Genomic DNA, 23,491 nt, shown 5'->3' on the forward strand with positions numbered 1-23,491 from the left:
TTACAGTAATATCTTCAATGAGCTGTAAAATAATACACAAGAGAGAAAAATCCCAGATCTCACAGCACTGAATTTATTAACAATTAGCCATCACTAGCTCCTCAGTGAGGCCCAGCTTCACTGGAATAATAAATTTGTACTATCCAGGGTAGTTACTTGTAGTGGGGGAAAAAAAAATCGCACACCAGTGAATCCTAGTGGTGTGATAGCATCAGAGAAGCTGCAAATCCTACAGTTTATTTCCTGGTCTACTCTACACTCATCACGTGACTTTCCATCGACTTCTGTACTTCCAGACTCCAGCTCTTAGACATTTCTCTTTATTTCTCTATAAAGTGGACACTAGTCTAGGAGACTCCTTTGCGAGCTGTGCAACTGAAAATATAAATGAAATGTGACTGTGGGCACTATATTTAGAAAGGATCCTAGGTCTGAGGTAGAGGGCAGGGTTTCTGAAGGCTTGACTGTGAATCTTGGAATTATGATAAAATGGTTTGAGTTGGAAGGGGACCTTAAAGATCATCTAGTTTCAACGCCCATGCCATGGGCAAGGACACCTTTCACTAGATCAGGTTGCTCAGAGCCCCATCAAACCTGGCCTTGAACACTTCCAGGGATGGGGTAGCCACAAGTTCCCTGTGCAATGTGTTCCAGTGCCTCTCCACCCTTGCACTAAAGAGTTTTTTCCTACTATTTAATCTAATCCTAGTCTTTTTCGATTTGAACCCACTGCTTGGTTCCCTCCAGACCTTGTGCCACCATGGAAAGGGGACCCCGAAATGTTCGCTGCCTTTGACTGATGCCCTCGAGCTTTCCATTGTTGAGTTTTAGCAGATGTGAAATGGAAAACTGAGTCATCGCTGTTCAAGGGCCCCCAACAGACACCAACTGCTGCCTGTTGCTTTGAGACCCCGAGGCGGGTCTGGGCGCCCTCTGTACTTCGGTCACGAACTCTTGTCACAGAGCAAACCGCTGCTCTCCGGGGCCTGATGCAAGAGCAGAGCAGGGGACGCGCAGAGGAGGGCGACGGGCAGACCAGGGGACGCGCGGATGACAGGACGCGCGGATCCCAGGACGCGCGGATCCCAAGACGCGCGGATCCCAGGACGCGCGGATCCCAGGACGCCCGCCCCGCGCCTCGCGGAGCTCCGCGCGGCCCCTGCAGCACGGCCTGACGTCACGGCCCGCGGGGCAGGGCGGGGCGGGGCTGCTCCGCTGCGGAGGGCGCGGGAGTCGCGGAGCCGAGCGGGGCGGCAGTGCTGCTTCTGCTCGGCTGTGCCCTGCCCTGCTCGCGGCCGCCCGGCCGCCCGGCCCTCCGGCGCCATGGAGGAGTTCCTGCAGCGCGCCCAGTCCAAGCTGGTGAGTCACGGCGGGGGCAGCGGGCGCGGAACTTCGCCCGACTTGCGGTAACTGTGGCCCCGCGGGTGCTCCCCGAAACTTCTAGGAGAGCTCCAACAGTGCTCTAGTCCCCGTTGGGCTAGTTATGGGGCTAGTGAGCTTAGCATCGGCTGGGGTGTGTTTTGGGGATGCGTTATCTTTTCGCACCTTCTCTGCCATCTGGTTATTGCTGAATAATGCTCTGCTGTACGAATATACGAACCCATATCTGGCAGGCACGTAGGGAATGGCAGCATGTCGCTTTGGGATCATTTGCACATTTGTAGAGACTTTCAGATGCATCAAGTTTCATAGTTGAATGGAGGAATAGTTTTATGAGAAGTCAGTGACAGTCTGTTATTTGTGTGGTCTAAATTTCACTAGCAATAGGGCATAAGTTTCCATAAGCAAGACATAAAATAACTGAGAAAAATAGAAAGATTATCAAGGTCCAGCTTCATAATTGTGTCTTATTTGCCATAGGTATTCAACATTGTGTTAGGAATTTCAGATATATATAGGTCCTGTTCTCAAAGGACTTGATGGTCGGGCTGAGCTAAAACCGCAGTGCATTTATTTTTATTACCTTGCCTGATAATCTAGCCCCAAGTAATTAGTGCTCTTTTCCCTCTTATGTGCAGTGCAAACTGGTCTTAGGCCAGCTTGTTTATAATAAAGAGGGTTGATTTTCTCTGCAAAACTCAGTTTTATCGAGTTGTTACCTTTCATGTGTAGCCTGCGTTCCTGCTAGCTATCCCAGCTCTAAGTGTGTTCAATTATAGGAGTAATAATGGGTTGTAAATAAAATCCCACGGCTGCTAGTTTTGTCCTGTATTTTTGCATACTTGGAACGTATGTGCTTACAGGGTTCCCTCCCCACCCTTTTGAGATTGCTGTAGATAACTAAATGTGAACTTCATTGTTGATAATTTAAAGTGTAGGCCCTTCCCAGTTTTGTAGACCTGTTATGAATCTGTGGAGGATGAGCAATCCTAAACCTAAGATGTTCTTTCTTTGACTAACATGGTTCTCTATATATAATGATTTGTAAAGGATGATTTGTTATACTATCATTTTTTTTGTCATGCATTGCTGGAAATCAGAGAATTAAATAATTTTTTAGAGGACTGGCAGAATAGAAGAGAAAATTAATTCCTTAATGGCTCCCTTAATATTTAACTGGCAAATGCCGAGAGTAAACATGAAGTATGTCATCCTGGTCACGTGCCAACTAAGTTGCTATACAATGTATTTTTAAGAGTTTATAAAGTATGTCCCTTATGTTTTTGTGTACACAGTCTGAATTTTGGTAGCCCTCTTAGAAGATAGTGCACAGTGCAGTTACAAATACTTAGTATGTTTTTTCATCAGCATTTCATGTATTGTGAAATTTGAGCTGGAGATTTGGTTTTGACAAACTTTCTGCTCAAGTACACCGTAGGTGATATTACTTAATAGACATTGCTTATGCAATGATAGTGGTTCCCACTAATAAGTACCAAGCATTAAAAACAACTTGATTTTGCCTCTAAAAGCAAGTATTGCATTAATCTTTCTGAATATCTGTTGATAGTCAAAAAGGTGTTGTCTAGAAAACTATTAGTCTGGAGAGGCCCGAGGAGAATGGATATTATATAATCTGTAGATAATATTAATTAGATAATTATTAAATAATTAATTGATTAACTGAACACACAATAGCACAGCCCTTTTAATTCCTGCAATGGGGGTTTTCAAAAAAGTGCAGAATTCTCTTTGTACCTTCTGAATCATTGGAGGGAAAGCCATGTTTTGGAGCATAGTATTGTCGGGGCAAGTGTCTTTCTGACTGTGATGTTTCATTGTATGGTCATGTCAGCTGAGCATGGCTGGGGAAGAAGCATCTGAGCACTGGTGTATTCAGTTCAAAACAGATCTATAAATCTTATAGGTTGACTTCAATTTGCCAGTTTAGTTTGTACTACAGTAGCCTGAAAATGATAACCCAAAGTAATTCAGGATTTGCATTCTGCTACGTGGAGGGTTGATGATGTGTTTTCTGGCTTGGTCAAGCCTATTGTGGGGAATCTTTCTCAGCTGGTACAAGGTAGCCATAGACTGAGTTGAGGACAAACAACAGGCTATCTTTGTTTTGCCACTGATGGAAGTTAAAGCTGCCCAGGTAAATGGGTTAATGGCTCAGAATAAGCGAGCTGCTGTTTGTTATGCTACTGCAGCTGTGTCTGTGGAAGATGCTAAAAGCCCTACAGTTGTATCTCAGAGGCCTGATGATGCCAGTCTTACAGTGCTAGTATTTCACAGCATAGGTAATTTTCTTAGGTTAAACTGATAACAGTGCACTGGTTATATAGTTACTTATTCAGCATGAGTAAAGGAAAATTTTCTTTACTCATGAGCAATAGCTCCAGAAGAACAATTGCTCCAGACGGTGCAGGAGAACCTATTACTGCAAGTGCTTCGTCATTCGTTTGGGTCTGGATCCAGCCACAACATTATTCAAGGCTGTTTTTCTACATGGAGGAAATTATAGCCTCAGAGTGTGCTACACAAAGGACATGCACTTTTTTTTTGTTTTCTAAGACTCTTGTATTATGTACCTTCATTGATTCTTACAGAGGAAAATTCTTTGCGTATTATCTATTAATAATAAAGTCTCCACTAGACTATTCTTTCTTAAAGAACAATGAATTTTGCTTTTGTGGCTTGTCCTGTAGTGGTAAAACATCCTCAGCAATCTTCACTAACAATCTTTAAAATTGTTACATGTAATCCATGTAAAACCAAGGAAGGAAAGTGTTTATAAGGCAAAACATGACAGAATGTAAAAGATGCCCTACTGACACTTTTTTGATGTGTATGGTTCAGTCCTGCAGGTTTTTCCCCATTTTTTTCTTAAGTCTAGTAATAATGTGAGAATAGGTGAGATTACATGAGGCCAAAGGTGCTTCTAAACCAGCGTTCTGTCTTGTCTAGTGGGGGTTTATAAGCCATAGAATACACAGGCCTGCTGAACAAGTGCTGAAAGCTTGGTTCAAAATGTATAGCTCAACTACTATGTTAGCCACAGCTAGAACCATCTTCCACATATTTGGCTATGTTATGTGTTTGGTTTTTTGTGTTTTACCTTCAATGAAATCCCAGAGGACAGCGTGAGAGACACCCGCATACGGCGCAAGCAGGTGAATGATTTCCTGTGCCTGGTGGCAGAGCTCAAGGAAGAAGTGGAGAGGCTAAGAAGCTTTAGGGAGAGTGAAAGGGAAATAGACTGGTGGAGTCATACCCTTTCAACCCGAAAAGAAGTCCAGGAGGAGACGGTGAAGCCCTGCCCCTCCTGCCATCAGGCAGATGGAGCAAACCAAGTAGGTGGGGAGGAATGGAACCTCCTGATCAGAGAGGTAAAGGAATCTCCTCCTGACCCCCATCACCTCCCACGATGACCTTAAAAAGCAGGACCTGGACCCGGAGAGCCAGGCAGAGGGCAGTCAAGAAGAGGATCTGTCTGGAGGGTTTTCCGGTTGCACCCTGTCTACCAGACGGATTACAACCACAGCTATAAAGAAAAAAAGAAGGGTAGTTGTAGTTGGTGACTCCCTTCTGAGGGGAACCGAGGGCCCTATGTACCGAATGGACCCATCCCACAGGGAGGTCTTCTGCCTTCCTGGGGCCCAGGTGAGGGCTCTTAGTAGGAGAGTCCCTGAGCTAATCTGGCCCTGTGATTATTATCCACTGCTGATGGTCCAGGCTGGCAGCAGCATATTAATGAAAGATGTGGCAGGGTAATTGAAAAGGACTTCAAGGCACTGAGTTGATTAGTTAATGGGACAGGAGCACAGGTGTTGTTTGCCTCAGTTCCTGCAGTAGCAGGGATGAATGAGGAGAGGAGTAGGAAAACCCATGTTATCAACAGATGGCTAAAGGATTGGTGCCACTGGCAGAATTTTGTTCTTTTGACCATGGGGCAAATTCTATGGTACCAAGCCTGCCAGAGTCAGATGGGCTTCATCTGTCTAGCAAGGGCAAAAGGACTCTAGCCCCTAAGTTGGTGGGACTGATCAGGAGGGCTTTAAACTAGGTTTGAAGGGGGAAGGAGTTGAAACCAGGCTCTCCAGAGATGAGCCTGAGGGTGGAAAGCCAGAGTTAGAACTGAAATCAGCAGCCCAGCTCAAGTGCATGTACAACAATGCACACAGCATGAGTAACAAACAAGAGGAGCTGGAAGCCATCGCGCAGCAGGAAAACTGTGCTGTAGTCGCCATCACGGAAACGTGTGGGATGACTCACATGACTGGAGTGCTACCATGGGTGGCTATGAGCTCTTCAGAAGGGACAGGTGAGGTAGGAGTAGTGGAGGGGTAGTGGTTCTATATGTTAGAGAGTCTCTCGACTCTGTGGAACTTGAATTCAGTAACAATAAGGTTGAGTACGTGTGGATCAGAATCAGGGGGAAGGCCAACAAGGAGGCATCCTGGTGGGAGTCTGTTACAGACCACCCAACCAGGATGATGAGGGTGATGAATTATTCTGCAAGCAGCTGGTGGATGTCTCAAAATTGCCAGCCCTTGTTCTTGTGGGCGACTTTTAACCTGCCAGATGTCTGCTGGGAACTCAACACAGCAGAGAAGAGGCAGTCCAGGAGATTCCTAGAGTGTATAGAGGATAATTTCCTGCTCCAGCTGGTAAATGAACCTACAAGGGGTGAGGTCCTGCTAGACCTGTTGTTCACAAACAGAGAGGGGCTGGTGGGAGATGTGGTGGTCAGAGGCTATCTGGGGCACAGTGGTCATGAAATAATAGTTTTCAATGCTCAGGGATGCAAAGAGGGCCCTCAATAAAACTTCTGCCCTGGACTTCTGGAGGGCAGATTTCAGCCTACTCAGAAGACTGGTTCAGAGGGTACCTGGGGAAACAGCCCCTGAAAACAAAGGGGTCCAGGAGGGATGGACATGCTTCAAGAAGCAAGTCTTGAATGCACAGGAGCAGGCTGTCCCAGTGTGCCAAAAGGTGACCTGTTGGGGAAGATGACCAGTCTGGCTGAACAGGGAGATTTTGAAGAAAATTAGGGTAAAAAAGAGAGTGTACTGACTATGGAAAAAAGGGCTGGCTACTCATGAAGAGTTTAGGAATATAGTTAGGTCATGTAGAAAGAAAATTAGAGAGACAAAGGCACATTTTGAACTCAATCTAGCCACTTCTGTTAGGGGTAACAAGAAGTGCTTCTACAAATACATCAGTAGCAAAAGGAGGGAGAAGGAAGAAAACCTCCATTCTTTGCTGGACATGGAGAGGAACATAGTCACCAAAGATGAGGAAAAGGCTGAGGTATTTAAAACCTTCTTTGCCTCAGTTTTCAACAGTAAGACAGGTTGTCCTCAGGACAACTGGCCTCTGGAGCTCGTAGACAGAGACAGGAAGCCGAATAGCCCCCCTGTAATCCAGGAGGAAACAGTTAGTGACCTGCTGAGCCACCTGGATCCTCACAAGTCTGTGGGACCAGATGGGATCCATCCAACGGTGATGGGGAAGCTGGTAGAAGAGCTCACCAAGCCACTCTCCATCATTTACCAACAGTCCTGGCTCACTGGGGAGGTCCCAGATGATTGGAAGTTGGTGAATGTCACGTCTATCCACAAAAAGGGCTGCAAGGAGGATCCAGGAAACTACAGGCCTGACCTCAGTGCCTGGCAAGGTTATGGAGTAGATCATTTTAAGTGCAATTACACAACACCTACAGGATGGACAAGAGATCAGACTCAGCCAGCACGGGTTTAGGAAGAGTAGGTTCTGTCTGACCAACTTGACCCACCTGGTGGATGAGGGGAAGGTTGTGGATGTGTCTACCTGGACTTCAGCAAAGCCTTTGACACTGTCTCCCATACAACACTCCTGAAAAAGCTGCAGCCCAAGGCTTGGACAGAGGCACTCTGTGCTGGGTTGGGAACTGGCTGGAGGGCCGGGCCCAGAGAGTGGTGGTGAGCGGTGCTGCATCCAGTTGGCAGCCGGTCACTAGTGGTGTCCTCCAGGGATCAGTGTTGGGCCCAGTCCTCTTTAATATCTTTGCTGATGATCTGGATGAGGGCATTGAGTGTACCATTAGCAAATTTGCAGATGACACCAAGCTGAGGGGGGAGTGTTGATCTACTAGAAGGCAGGAGCACTCTGCAGAGGGACCTGGACAAGCTGGAGATGGTCTGATTCCAATGGGATGAGGTTCAACAAGACCAAGTGCCGGATCCTGCACTTTGGCCACAACAACCCCCTGCAGCACTACAGGCTGGGCACAGAGTGGCTGGAGAGCAGCCAGGCAGAATGGGACCTGGGAGTCTGGATTGACAGGAAGCTGAACATGAGCCAGCAGTGTGCCCAGGTGGCCAAGAAGGCCAATGGCATCCTCACCTGGATCAGGAACAGTGTGACCAGCAGATCCAAGGAAGTGATTCTTCCCCTCTGCCCAGCACTGGTGAGACCACACCTGTAGAACTGTGTCCTGTTCTGGGGCCCTCAGTTCAGGAAGGATATTGAGGTGCTGGAGCAGGTCCAGAGAAGAGCAATGAGGCTGGTGAAGGGACTGGAGCACAAGTCCTATGAGGAGAGGCTGAGGGAGCTGGGGTTGTTTAGTCTGGAGAAGAGGAGGCTCAGGGGTGACCTCATCACTCTCTACAACTCCCTGAAAAGATGTTGTAGCCAGGTGGGGGTTGGTCTCTTCTCCCAGGCAACCAGCAGTAGGACAAGAGGGCATGGTCTTAAGCTCTGCCAGGGGAGGTTTATGTTGAATATTAGGAAGAAATTTCTTACAGAGAGAGTAATCAGACATTGGAATGGGCTGCCTAGGGTGGATTCTCTGTCCCTGGAGGTTTTTAAGATGAGACTGGATGTGGCACTTAGTGCCACGGTCTATAACCATGGTGGTAGCGGATCAAGGGTTGGACTTGATGATCTTAGAGGTCTTTTCCAACCCTCTTGATTCTATGATTCTATGATTTACAGTTTTGTCAGGTGCTCTGTCTGAGTGGGCCAGTATCCCTGTTTGTTTGCTTTAAATTGTCTGACAATTTTAGTGTGTCTTCCACAATTCTTCTATTTGAATATTCTTTTCTTCGTTTTCTTTCTTTAGTTAAATATTACCGTACCCTCCTTGTCTTCTCTGACATTTCCAAGCTAAGGTTTTCTATTGCTCCTTCATACATGAGCATAATTCTATCACTCTGCTCATTCTTGTGGCCTCTCTCTGAAGATTTTATAATTCTATTAACCCTTTGAAAGTCGTGGAACCCAGAACTGCCTGTCAGATTTAAGTCATGACAGCATAAGAGACTGACAGTAGTATAACAACATCTTATTTTTTTCCATTTTCTTAAGAGTTCTTGCTGTTGTACTTACTCTGTTTTACTGTCAGAAAGCAGTTTTCTGATGCTTTTGGAGTATCAGGTAAAACGAATACAAGATGTTTTCTCTGTGTAGTACCCATTTTAAAGCTCATCTGACAGTCTACAGTACCTCAATACAGTTAAAAAAGGGACATGTGACGTTTTCCCTAGTCTACACTTCTTGGCCCTTGTTTCTGTTTACTGTTTTATGACCTAGTCCCTCAGTGCTGTGAGTCCTTTCTGCAGTTCTTGTAGCCAGTTTTAGATTTGACTCTCCTAAATAATCTGGTATTGTCTGCAGCTTTTTTCACCTCATTATTTGCCTGGGTGTCCAACTGGAAGTAATATTATTTACTATTTATGGATATGAGGTACAGCACATATCCCAGCACATATTCTCGTGGAGAATCCTTCATTGTTATTTTATCATTGTAAAAGCTGACCATTTGTTCCTGTCCTTTTTTTCTTAATTTTAATTGTGTACTATGTCATGAGAACATTGCACCCCTTTTTTCTTTAGTGATTTAGTTTCTTTACTGGCCTCTAGACTTTTCAATAATGTTTTTGAAGACTCAAATACAATGCATTGACTTGCTTGTCCTTCTCTGCAAGTTTGTTGAATTATTCAAGAATGAAATCTAAACAATTTTGTACAAAAAAGTCATACTTCACAAACACTGGCTGTATTTTCCCCAGTATATTATGTTACTGATCTCTCTGGATTACACTCAGGTGCAGCTAAGCTCTTAGGTTGGAGAAGAGTGACTGATCAGTCAATACATAATTTTGTATAATTTTTTAGGAAAATAAATCAAATGTTTAAGTCTTCAGTGGTGTAACTTCAAAATGATTATCAGACTGATTATCAAAAGGTTAGTCAATTAAATAGAGAACTAAACATTCAGAAAGTATTTCTTTAGTAATTCTCTCTTGTGAAATACTGTGTACTGCAGCAGGTAGTTTGGTATTTTTCAAGTAATCTCATGTTCTTCAGGCTGTTGCAGTGAAGCTGAATGACTGTGAGAAGTTGAATCAAGGGAGTCTCCCAAGAAAGTAGCTGTAGGAATAAAAAAAAGAAAAAAAAAATCAAAATTCCCCCGTGAGATGCTGAGACCAAGGGCTGCCAGACCGTGCTTTTCCCCTGACTTTAGGTCTGTGCTTAATGGAGAGCCTAATGCTTTGTATGTTGGCTTCAGGGAAATCAGAAAGAACAGAATTAGCCCTGGGAAGGGCTTAATGCGTAGATAATACTGATCCAATATTACAGAAAACTGCTTCAAACTAATAATTGAAAGATGGTCCTTCTCCTGCAGAGAATAGCAGATTAGGTGGGGAAATGATCTTTCTAAATGCTGTGTCATCTTTAGCAGTTAACAGCATTTGGAAAAAAGAACCCAAACTCTCTAAAACTTCAGTTCTTTTAATCCCTTGCTGATATAAGAAAAGAGACTATAATTCTAGGCCAGTGTTAAGCCTGACAGGATAACACACTGGACAAATGGGGAGTTAAGCCCCTAGACAGGGAAATACTGTACTGCATGACTGGACATTTTCGAGACTGAGGGGGAAGCCCTCCACCAGGGAGATGCCCTTGAGAATAGTAAAAAAGACCTTCAAGGCATTGGTTCGATAGATACAAAAAATGAATGTTGTGTTTGTTTCTGAGGCAAAGAAGTTCAAAGAACAGTTAGTAGTGATGGCGTGACATGAGTAGATTTATGTGACCACAGTTTTAAAACAAGTCAAGTCACTTAGACAATTATTCATATTGCCTTTTATTTCCCTGTCTGGAGTTTTCTTATCAGTGATAGGCAGTGGTTGCTTTGAAAATAATATTTGATTTAGCTGGAATAAAGTTGTGGCTTTATGGGAAGTGAGAGATGTTACAGAAGCAAAGCAGAAGTTATTTTCCAGAAATTGCTAAACTGTCCAAGCCAAGGAGAAAAAAAGCTTTCAAGCACTAAGACAAGGAATCAAGTCTTACCCTCTTATGTATCTTCTTTCCATTAATCCAGCAGCACACAGGGGACTTGACTCCACTTAGCAGGGCACTTACAGTATGTACAGAAATAAAGAGTATGAGTAATGATATTGACTTCAGTTGGAAAACTCACATGTAAATTGTACATACACCTAGAAATGTTGTAGAATCAGTCTTAGAGCTGATTAACCTTTTGTTAATTAAATCTGTCAGAAGAAACCATGCAGTGTGAACTACAGAGTCAGCATTCATTAGTAATGTGGAAAAAAAGTGTAAACATTGCACCAATATAATTTTGAGGTAAATATTTAACCAAAGAATAGTTGTGAAACTTGCTGAGCAGTTACACTGCTATTACAGGGCTTACAGAGTTGAGCAAAATGATTAGAAAAAATTTTTGTGAAATTCTGTTGAAGAGTAATGCCAAATATACATTCAATATGGGGAAGAAAAACAGAGAGCATGAAGTAGGAAGAAGGAGATGGATGCAGGGGCCACTTCAATGCAAATAAGGCATGCATGAATGGTGAAAGATGTCTTAAAAATGCAATTTGGAGATACAGTCTTCATATCCCATAGCAAGACAGTAGTAGACATTTATATGTTTATGCATACACACACACACACACACACACACACACATCTTTATTAGGTAAAGTTATGTCCCGTAGACTTTCTCTCTCTGTTTTTCATCATTGTTATACAGTTTAAAGTGGAATACTTCAGTCTCTTATGGGTACCATATAACTATAAGTCTTTCTTAACTGGAGGAAGAATTCAGCGAATCATAGCAAAATTATTTGAAGATTTGACTTCCAAGAAAAATAAAAATGAACTAAATATAAAACTTGATTAAATTACTGCTGCACTGAGACATGAGAGCAGTCTGGATCTATGGGGTTACTAAAAGCAATGCAAAGAAAGGAAGGAATCATTCATTCATGTACATAGGTATAAATAAATAATTGCAAAACAATTAATAAAGAAAATATTTCCTGAAAATGGGGTCTTTTAGCTAGGAAGGAAGTTTCCCAAGGAAGGAGAGGAAGCCTCTCCATATAAGGAAACCAAAATAAAACCTGAATTGGATGAACATATGTAAAACTACTTTAAAAAGCAATCTGTAGTTGTAAGGAAAATATTTAATAACCTTAAGGATTTAATAACCTCATACAGTTCCACTGAAGCCATACAGACTGCAAAAAGTAGCAGAAGCTGAGAATTAAAATGCTTCCCCCTCCCGAATTTTCATCATTTTGGAGGACAGAAATAGCATTTTTAAACAATAACCTGCATACCTTGCCTTTCATCAGTCTCTGGTGCAATGATATTTTTTCCTTTTTCAAAAAAAAAAAAAAAAGAGTGTAAACAGAGGAGTAAAGCACACATTTGTACATTTTCCATTGGGGGAGGTGAAGCACATCATATTAATCATGATTAAGCCAAATTCTATCCTGATTAACTTTTGGGGTGTTGAATCATTGCATATGTAGCTGACATACTTTGTACATTGTTCTACATAGAAATAAATTCAATAAGCATTTCAGTGCGGTATAGTAGGGTATTTACTAAGATATCACACTATCCATACTATTACTTAAGTGTGGCCGAAATTCTGTTGTGCTAGATTATGTACTACATTAAAAAATCTGTTCAATGCCTGTCTTGAAGAGTCCATTAAGTAAGCTGAAAAACATAGTGGAGGAAGCAGATAAATCCAAAGTAGTAGTATGGTGGTAATAGGTAGGTGTGGTAACATTTGTGTTTCCTAACCTGTTTGTTAGAATTTTGGCTATTGCCTTAAAATCAGGAGCCAGAAAAGACTCTCCAGGCAAATTTAATAGAGATTAGATAAGAGCAACTCTTTAATGAAGGCCTTCAGGAGCAAGGAGTATGAATGGTGCATGGCCCCCGTGTCCACAATTTATGGTCCTATCCAAGAACCACCTGCCCCCAGATCTGCCCTCCAGGCACGCCTCCATGGAAGTTGGGTTGGAGGTCAAGGTCCTAAGACCCCTTTCTTCCTCATCATCCTCTTCTTCACAGCACGTATTGTTTTTGCAGGCTTCAAGTTTCCAGGCTTGAAGGTTGCTTTGACTATGATGGTATCTTGTTGTTCAGGCCTGGGGTGCAAATGTCCTTAAACAGCATGAAGGCCTACCTTGAAAAGAAGTCTAAACAAGCTTAAAGAATTTAGAAAATTTGATATGAAATGGAGGAAAGGGTTTGGTGAGTGTTTGACTACAATTCTAAAGTGTGACAGACTATACAGCTACATTAAAGCCTACAAAAAGCTAAAAATCCTAAAAATTCAAAGGCATCGTGGCAAAGGGCAGTTTTGAGTAGGAGTAACATAAAATGGAAGATGCTGAGGTTTGGAAACGTCTTTGAGTATAGGGGCAACATCAGAGGAAATGAGATGATCTAATTACCCTTTCCATTTCTCTGCTATTGACTGGCTGGAGATAAAAGTTAGCATTTCATTATTGAATAGGAAATGATAGACTAAGCAGAGAAAGATTTAAAAATGTTTTAAAATGTAGTTTAGGCATTCTCTTTCATGTGTTGGAGCAAGAAGAGCTGGAAGAGAGAGGTCTGTATGGACAGAGACAATATGGCAGAGTCAGAGCCAAATGCTAGGGCGAGGCTTCCCACAGCATGGTTGTGGAAGCTGCCATGTTACTTCTGCTAAATCTAAATAACTTTTATGTGATTAAAACATCACATCAGGTAATGATAGACAGAGTGTTAGCTGTGAGATGAGAGTAAATAGGAAAAGTTGGTGAGCTAAACAAGCCCTCAGGACTTTGCAATAGGCGAGATGTGTGTGTCTAAACTGAATGTGATGCCAAGATTATGGGCTGGATCTGCATGTAGGATAGTTTTGTTAATCCCTATGTATCTGTTATATATGTTTCTGTGAGAGGTATAATAAAAGGAGAGGGAGTAAAACCTGAGCTTTAGCCATACTGAGTTGGACTGTATAAAGTGTTTATGCTGGGGAGGTGTGGAATAGGTGTGGGATTTTATTGGGGAAAGGGCAGGACTGGAACAGCATGGAAGTCCCATTTGCCAGCCTGGAGTCCTGAGGGAGATGAGGCTTCAAGTTTAAGTGACTTCATAACATTCCTGTTACATCCTTTTTCTCCAAAAGGGAGCATGGTGCCATCAACAGTAAGACCAATCACAGTCCCTAATAACTGGAATGATACCACTTGTTCTAATGAGATATGAATATATTGCAGCACAGTAAGGACAGAAGACGGACAGTGAAAAGGTTAGGAACATTTCAGAAAATGGTGATGTCTGGATGACGTCAGATAGTTCTCCTTCCTTGTTTACTTTATTGTTTGACAGTAACTGAATAATGTGTAGTAGGCCTAATAGACCTAATGCATTGGCCCAGTTCCATCTTGCACAGTCATAACCTGCTTCGGTACCTTCCCCTCTAGCTTGAATTCATTAGTCTTAAGCCTTCTTATTAAAAGTTCTGTCTAGAGCACAGTGAGATTTTGCCATGTACCTGAAATGATTTACCCAGTTTGTCCTATTTAAGAAATTTTGATTTTGCTGCATTTTGATAGCAATAATTGTGTGCATGTCTGTTTGTAATTGGAACAGTTTTGATTTTGATTTAGTCTTCTGTGTGGAAGTGACTCTATATACAGTCTCTGTTGCTAAATAACTAAATTAGCTGCTAAAGTAGCCTTTCACTGAGTGACACACCATCAGGCTGCAGTGACATTTTCCTTTATGATTAATCTTATTGTGCTGCACTGTGATACAGAGCATAAGAATTATCATTCTTAATAAATACTTTCTTGCACGTGTACAAATAGTGATTAAAAAATCCTGATCAAAGATGAATTGTTAGGGAAGAAGAAAATTCTAAATTGTTTCTTCAACTACTACTATACTTTTAAAACTTGTGGAAATATCTGGAGCGCTGACAGAGGCAGGCATATTCTGCTTGGTGGTAAACTTTTAAATACTTGGAGGGCCAGTCCTAAATATAGACAGTTGGCAAATAATCAGTTGATTGACTCAGCAGCCTTTCTTTAACTTAATAAGTGTTTTAATATTCAGTCAAAGTCATTTGCAGGCCTGGCTATATAACAGCCGAGTCAGATGCAGTGCAGTGATAGTTTAACTTGCTGGAAAAGTTAACTACTGTTTTTTGACAATGCCTGTATGCAGTCTGCGTAAGTTTCATATATGTTTACTTAGTTTAAATCTGTTTCAGCTGTATCCTGGGCTGTCACATTACTTAGAAGAACAAGCGGCTGTATGTGATGTACCTGTATATCGTGTCTGTAAGAGGATGTTTAGGTCTATATGAAATCATGGAAGTGTTAACCTGCCAGGTTCCTGCCTGTTTTTTACACATGTGTGAATAGCCTTATGAAGTTAAAACACCAGATATGATTTCAACCCCACTGTTTCACTTCTGGCCTCTCTTTGTTTTTGGATTTGGTTCTGTATTTCTTCAATTATTTTTTTTGCTTTTTTATTTGAACAAGCATGAAAATGGCAATTACTTATTCAATTGAAATAACTGTAGTGCAGAAAAAAAAATTTTCCCTTTTTGCACAGGTGGACTTAGATGTTCTTTCTCTTGACTTATTCGAAATAGTAGGTGTGGTAATGTTTTGACTAGCAAAAATACTGTAATTCAAGTTTACCTTAATTACAATTTACCTTAATTACAAAAATACTGTAATCAAGTTACAATCTGGATTACAGATTGTTTTTTTTCTTCAAACTTAATTAATCATTAAATTTGTGAGGCATTTATAGCCTGAATCATATCACTAAGGCATAGTCAGTGTAAGAGATTTTATACTTCTTCCCTACCACCCCAAAGGGAAATTTTTGCATTTGTGATATGATGGAACTGTAGAGGCTAATGATAGATAAAGTGTGCAGTTGCTGCAACCAGATTTAAAATTATGCATCTTGGCTATTTTTTACATAAAATTTGTTTTGTATATGAAAGGAAGAGGTGTGGGATGGTTTTGTACAATTCTTTGTTCTCTGCATGTTCTGAGAGGCTAACTATATAAACTTATATCAAAACAGTTCCATGCTACAATGTGGAGTTGCTTCCCTCCCTTGAAAATTTGATGCACTCTAGAACTTCAGCACTGACAGTCTTAAGAGTAAGCGAAGGCAGTGGCTGCATTTATTCAAGTGGCAGAACAATGCGTTAAAGCCTTCATTCCATGGATGAGAGAGTGGTGCAGATTGGAATTCTAGTCTTTCATCTCCAGAGACATGGACTTATATCCTGTTTTAGATCACATGTGCAAATGAGTTAAGTGATCTAATCTTAGCAGCTATTTGCTCACCTCTTGAAGTTTTCAACTGTCCGCTTTTAAACAGTGGAAGAGGGATTTCTGGGGCTGGGTTTGAGGTATTTTGGTTGATCTGTTTTGCAAAGTTTGTACAACAGTTGTTTTATAGTATGAGCCTGTCTCAATATCAAAGTGTTGAGCCTTCATTTAAAAAACCCAAACAAACAAACTAGCCATTAACACATACCCCTCACACCCCCTCGCCCCTGACCAGTTACAGTCTCATGGTCTGAAAAGATAATTTGTTTACATATTCTCTAGTAAAACAAAAGTTACAGTTGATAGAGAAAATGAACTGATCTAAAGAAATACTTTTAGTTAAGTTTAGGTAAGTATGAAGACTAGGAACTCTGACTGGAAATGATGAGATTTTCTTGAAAATAGAACAAGTTAAAGTATATAGTTTATTTTTGTGGAAACAGTTTACATGCTACTTCTGTGTTCTGTATCTGTATCGATATAAAATAATCTGAATGTGTCTCTTTAGCAAATTGTCTATGATGGCAGAAACCACTGCATGAGAAAACTTCAAGGCTTACTATTGATTTTTTCCCCCTAAGCCTCTTGTAGAACTTGAGATTTTATTGTCAAATGCCTTGCAACCGTTCTATTAGGTTGGGAATTAAAGTTCTGTTCTGTGTGTTAAAGTAGTGAAACTACAGATTAATGCCAATGTTCTTAGCATTAGTTTGTGTTTATACTGAGAAAAACAGATGAGAGTGCTTCCAGTGTGCTAAAATGGAACATTAAATATAAAAATACTCTCTTTTAATGCAAACAGCAATAAGGAGATGACCTTACCTTCTTGTGTCCTTTTCTCCACAACTTTGTAGCTTCCAAAGACAGGGCACTAACGAGATCTTTATTTATATATTTATTTTATTTTATTTTTCTCTCTCCCTCTTTCTTCTTTCTTCTCTCTCTCCTTTCCATGCAGTACGTTACTCAATAGGCAGAGCCATGATATTGTCATATGGCTTTTAGGAGTAGGGGTGTACAAAAAAGTACAGCCTCCTAGTAAATTTCAGCGGTTTCGGAGCTCTGTAATATAAGTACTTTGTGGTTCTTTGTCAGTGCTTGTGATACTGTAGTTTGTCACTTCCATCTGTGCCAACCAATGAGGTACAGATTTGTTCTTTTGAGCATCTTATGATTGTTTATGAACTGCCATTTTCTATTCTACTTTACGACATGCTCTCCTTTGCTAGATAACCAGAGGGATCATCCTGTCTGCTTCTGAGGTTGTTTCTCTTTGTATTTTGTTGTGCTGGAAAATAAGCATGGATGCTAAACAAGATGTGAAAGACATTCTACATCTTTCTAGACCCATTTATTTACATGTGTCCTCCATTGTTTCCTGAGTGCTTAATCACTTACCTTTTGAGCTAGTGAGAATTTAAGTCTTCACATATTTTGAATTTCCAGACTCTAGATCAGTGCTGTTTGATGATGTTGTGGAGAAAGCAACATAGTTACCATGTTACGTAGTGATTAGAATCTAGCTGCTTCTTTTACAACCTCATCATAATTACAAATATTGAGTTAGCAGCAGTCTGTAGGAGCAGAATCTGCTCTTTGCTTCCATAAATCAGAATTGGCTATACTTATATATTTTATATGATTTGAACTGCAGTACAGTAGCAGAAATTACAGCTGGAGTAGTAATCTGACATGTTCTGTGCAATCTGAAAACATGAAAGGTAACATAATAGGTTGCATTCCTGGCATTGTAAGGTGTAAGCATCTCTCTCAAATGCATGAAAGTCTGTCACAGACTTATTTATTGCATTGTGAGAATGTAGGACTTGCTTTAACATACAGGTTTGGATTTTAACATTTCCTGAGTGACTATATAGATCCTTTAGGAATCTATAGGGGAAAAAAAAAAAGAGGCAAGGCAGAAGAAACTAGAAGGGAGCTGTTAACACTGAATGTAGCTGTCCAACCTGGCATCCTAGCCTTACCAGTTTTCACTTAATCCATACTATTAAATTACCACTTTCACCTAGTTCACTTGCTTATGCACTCACACTTTCTGTCACTTGCACACACAGAGAGAAGCACAAACCTTAGGGAGTCTGCATGTAGAAATTGTTGAGACAGGCAAGAAAATTCCTAAGGTGGCAAGCGTTGAGACCTTATTGCATACGACTGGTCCAGTTGGAATCTTTCATGGGTATTGGAAATACTATCCTCTTGCATAAATTTGCACCTCTAAAGAAAGAGGAAACTAGGCTTTCCTTATGCCCATATTGTATGGGCATAAGATTTTGTCTTTCTGACAAACATTGTTAAAAAAATAAGGTACTCTTAATACTCTATTTTCACATTGATTTGAAGGAAAAATTTGAAGGCCTTGAGGGCAAGACTTCCAAGGAATGTCCGAGGTCACTTGGTTTGCTCAGCCTGGGAGAAGAGAAGGCTAAAGAGAGACCTCGAGGGGGCAGTGGAAGGGGAGCTGCTGATCTTTCTCTGGTGAGCAGTGATAGGACATAAGGTAATGGAACAAATCTGCATCAGAGGAAGTTCAAATTGGACATTAGAAAAGGTTCTTCACTGGGAGAGAGAGTGGTCAGTCACTGGAACAGGCACCTCAGGGAAATGGTCACAGCATCGAGCCTGTCAGGGTTCAAGGAGAGTCTGGATGATGCTCTGAGTCATCTGGTTTAGTGTTAGGTAAGTCCTACAAGGATCAGAGAGTTGGGCTTGATGATCCCTATGAATACGTTCCAATTTGAGATATTCAAGGATTCTATGATTCTGTAAAATATGAAGAGCTTTTAATTCTTCCTTTGAAACAAGAAGAAATACAGTAAACAATTTTCCTCAAGCTTTTTTTTTTTTATATATTTTTCTGGGATATGCGTGAAAACTTTAAACATCTTATTAAACAAAATAGGTGTAACAGTTTAACTTACATCCATGTATTTAAGAAGTTAACACTCGTAAAGTAGCTTTCAACTTTAGCAATTTACACAAAGCCACAGTAAAAGTCACTCAGGTTGCTTTAAACTAGGGTTTTGCTCATAAGAGCATTTATGTATGTATTTTAAAACAATTTTGCTTAGTTTAATGAACAACTTCAGAAAACAGTTAGTGAGACTATGTTATGAAATTGTAAGACAATTTCTTTCTCCAATCAGAAGGTTACAAAGTTGCAATTTCTACAAAACAGGATATTTTCATTCCCCTCCCAGCTCTGAGGGAGTGAATAAAGTTTTTACTTAGTTACCAAGCAACAGACCATCTCTATCATGTGAAATACACTGTTTCTTTCCCTGGCAAGGTTGAATCTTTTCGAGGGAAGGCTTTTTACTTTTCTTTTTCCTTTTTCTCCTGGCAAAGAACTTTGTTTCTTCACATACACACACAGTAACAATAATATTGTGAGCTCACAAAAACACATTCCACAGACACTACAGTTAACACGAGAATTAAAAGGAATATCAGAAGGCAGTTTTTGCCCCCCCTTTTCTTTCCACTCCCCGGTAGGGATTGTCGTCTTCGGGCTTCCGTGACACCAAACTTGATTTGTTGCATATTTTTCTGTGTTTTATCTTACACACATTGTGAGACTAAAACAGCCAATTAGTACATGAACAAAAAATAAGTAACTCAGGCTGTGAAGAAGCAAGAGAAGGAGGTAGATGCTGACTTTTAAGTTCGAAGGCTTATACAGGGATGGGCTTTGCTGTCTTGTTTTCTGCCCAGCCCCCACTGTTCTAATTTATCTCTGTCCCTCTCCATTCGCTTATATATCTTGACTTGGATTTCTTTTCTTAGTTGTTTTCTCGGTGGAGTTATCTGGTGGAAAAACTGTTTTTTCTGCAGCAGTGGCAATGGAGGGGGGGGTCCTTACTTCTTTTCTGTCTCCAGGAGTGAATTGTTAAATTTTTCTGCATTTTTTTTTGCTTGGAGGTGTAGTTCAAGGACAATTTGTTACATCGGCAACCTGCTTATCTTTCTGGGCAACTGCATTTCAAAGTTTTAGTTCTTGTATGAATTATTGCATAGATTGTTGCCTCCCATACTCTTCTAAATCTTTCAAAGTCTCACGGAGCAAGTGTTAGGCAAACACACGAAATGCAACTTAACATAGTAGCTTCAAAGCCTTATTTTCAGTACTATAACAGCACACGTCGTAAATTAAATTCAGCAACCTGGACATTCTTTCGGTTAAGGAGGACTTCCACGTAGATAGAACTACACTTTCCTCCTTCATTATATGCTGTCCTGTCATTAAAATATAGTCCCCGGTGGCACCCCCATTAGCTTAACTAATGAGGGTTCGAAAAAGTTCAGGTCCGGACCTTTTGGTGGGAACCAACCCCGCTCTCAAGCTTCACCGGGCTCCGTTCCCCCCGTGCCTCGCCCCACAGGTCCAATCTCTCTCTAGGAGAGAAAATCTCTGCTCTTTCCCCCTTTAAGAGGGAGGTCACGGCAGCTCCGCAGTTGGAGATAAATCCTTCTTCAACGTTGCAATCACGTTGGCGTCTCCATATGTCGCTGTTAATGTCAGAACGGCCAGAGTGACACAGATATCAGACGTAGTCCAGGTGTAAGGTGAACAGGAAGCTGTTTATTGCTCTCAAGTGTTTTTTTTTATACTCTTTGTACACTATCGTGCCACAACACAATTGGTCGAAAGTCTCAAGCATAAAAAACTGTAGACACTGCACACACTCTTATTGGTGACACTGAAGACACTGTCCATGCTGTGACATGCTATTGGTGACACTATACACATCTTGATTGGTGACCTTTACGTTTGTTCCGTCCGGCATTACAGTAAATATTTCCTAAAAGTTGTTTAAATTCCTCGTCACTAACTGCCAGGCTGCTGACAGGTTCTCTGTCAACCCCGACAAGGTGCAAATGGAACACTTCATTGAGGCGTGCCGGGGTTTTATGAGTTCAGGCGGGGAAAGGGCTAGAGCATGGGGTGGAGCATGAGACAGACAAACAGGGAAACAAATCGGGGTAGGGACACAGGCAAAGGGGGAGGAACATGGGAGGAACCAGGGAAGGAAAGGGCGAATGGTAACTGTCTCCTCTCTCTGCAGCTTCTTCAGCCTATCAGAGAGGGGAGCGGGGAAGCAGGGAGCAGGCAAACTCCTGGCAAGCCCGGGCATGGCCAGGCTGTGCACTGTGTAGTGTGGATACAATGCAATACACATATCTGAAACCACATAATAACGGTAAAGTCCATATAATAAAGTCCTGTCAATTACTGTATGTCTTTCTCCATGCCTGGAACCTCTCCCATCATGAATCTTGCTCCTTCACAAACACCTATATAAATTTGATAGTTGTATGGGAGGCCAGAGAGTAGTGTTAATCTAGGGAACCAAATGTCAGTTGAAAATAGTGGGGTGTTTCCAGTCACAGAGAGATGGGGTTTCCCTTCCCTATCCTCTATGGTGCTCATAGCTTCTGCTGCTAAATCATCTGTGGGAAGAAAGTTTTTTTTCTCTTCTTTCTGAAGAAGGCCATGTTAAACCACAGTGTTATTTCTATTTTTGACAGGGCAGTCTGTCATCCAGCACCTAATACTAAAGCTGTCTAGTCTCTTTCTCTTAAAACACATCTCTTGGAAGTGCATCTTTTGAAGTGTCCCAGAAGGAGGGAATCAACAGGTCTGATTTTAGCTCCTTATCATCTGCTATTTAATTAAAAATCCTGGAATTGGACTTGCTATCAGTGGGAAGAAAAAGGAAGACACAGAACATCAGTGCAATATGATTTTTTAAGCTTGTGATAATCTCTAAGGTAAATATACTCAGTAAGTCAGCTGTGATACCTGTTTTGTCCCTGTCCTCAGACCCACACAGCTGCTATGCCAGGAAACCAGCAGAAGGGTGGGAATGGAGTTGGGCCTAACTAGTTCTAGTTAGGCAGTCCGGGTAGTGAGGGGCATTGGAGCAATGATGCAAAGGACTGACCATATAACCTTTGAGGTGGGGATGGAAACCAAGATTCCTCTCTGTACACAACTTCTTTGTGGAGTGTTAATACCTAAGCAGGTATTCCTCATCTTTAAAGTATTAGAAATTTACATAGAAGTAGTTCTCTCATTCCATGTTATTAAATAGGAGGATAGTCTGAACATAGCTGGCATGCCTACATGAATATGTACATGCACATACCTACTCTCAACTTGTAAAATGTCCAGAGTTCATACCTGTGGGCACTTCTGTATCCATAATTTAAGGCTCTTACCTTTTGATGGTAAAACTGTGCTACATAGAGGTTACTGTAACTTCGTTCCACCACAGACATTTAAATTGTTTCTTCATAAAAATGTATAAATCGTCAAAAACATAAAATGTAGAAGTATTTTTAAAAAGTGGAAGATATTTAGGAGTGAAAAGTGAAGTCAAACTTTTGGTAACTTAGAGATGGGATCTTTGTAATTTGTAAAGCTTGAAAAAAGGGTGAAGTAACTTATACTAAAGTAAGTAGCACTAGTACAGCTTGACACTATGTGGCAAAACCAAAGAGATTTTGGAGGAAATAGGAGAAACATACTAATACTGTTGTAGAAAGCTACCAAGGTTCATGTTCTTTCTACAGCTTTAATTTGAGGTTCACTTTGAACTGTAATTCATATTGTCAAATCTGGTATTTGGAGAGTCAGTTGCACTTACATAATGTTTAAAAAAGGCACTTTTGTGTCTGGGAACAATAATACTTTGTATCTGGGAAAATACCATACTGCTATGTTTGCTTAGGACAGAATTTCTGAAATGTCCCTTTTCCCCCTTCCCCTTCCTTTTCCTCTCAGAATGTTTATACTGAGACTCTGCTAGTTTAATTTTTGGGTAGTGTCATGCTATTGGTATGAGCCAAGGCTGATGATGGATGAAGGAAGTGCTTAGACAGTGGTAGTATCTGTCTTCTGTGTCCTGCTATTTGCAAAGTATTCAGACTTCCAAAATGGATGGCAAATTTTTCTGAGGTGTTACATATTAATTAAAAATTCTTGTTATTTAATATTTTTACTACATTCTCTGAATGTTGATTTTTATGATGAAGCATTCCTGAAAAGAGAATTCCTTCATGATGACAGTTAAGTGTAGATTTCGTGTGTTACTAACTTTCCCCATGTTATGCATTTTTAAAAGGCTCTTAAAGTTAGGTTTTGTCTTATTGTTAAGTACAGCTATCACTTTATGTCACATTAATTGATTTCACAGACTAATTGTCAGCAGAGCAAGAACTGCAGGTTTTCTTGCTAATGTTATCTTAAGCATGTTGCTCAGCCCAAATGCATCATGATATACCCTTCATAACAAAACAGCTACTTTAAGTCATGCATTTTGTTAAAATGTATGTATGTTGCTATCTGTAAATCTTACAGACTGGTTTTAAAGAAAAAAGTTAAGTAGAATTTAAACTTTCTATTTTTATCCTAT

General features: G+C 41.0%; 1 protein-coding gene across 7 annotated transcripts in view; it reads left to right on the forward strand.

The window, feature by feature from the left end:
- Positions 1–1,235: 1,235 nt before the first annotated feature.
- The window catches only part of PRUNE2 (prune homolog 2 with BCH domain), a 141,793-nt gene continuing 119,537 nt past the window's right edge, over positions 1,236–23,491 (forward strand). For 3 of the 7 annotated variants that reach the window (XM_027722354.2, XM_039388800.1, XM_039388801.1), the window contains exon 1: positions 1,250–1,359. In XM_027722354.2, the coding sequence (XP_027578155.2) occupies positions 1,324–1,359 (36 nt within the window). In that variant the 5' untranslated portion in view covers positions 1,250–1,323. Of the gene's footprint in view, positions 1,360–23,491 lie in introns of all 7 variants that reach the window. The other 4 variants (XM_027722351.2, XM_027722352.2, XM_027722356.2 and 1 more) reach the window with 3 other exon arrangements.

The sequence above is a fragment of the Pipra filicauda genome, unplaced genomic scaffold (assembly GCF_003945595.2).
Source record: "Pipra filicauda isolate LSUMZ 115617 unplaced genomic scaffold, ASM394559v2 scaffold68_size4259465_pilon, whole genome shotgun sequence".
NCBI classification, from domain to species: Eukaryota; Metazoa; Chordata; class Aves; order Passeriformes; family Pipridae; genus Pipra; species Pipra filicauda.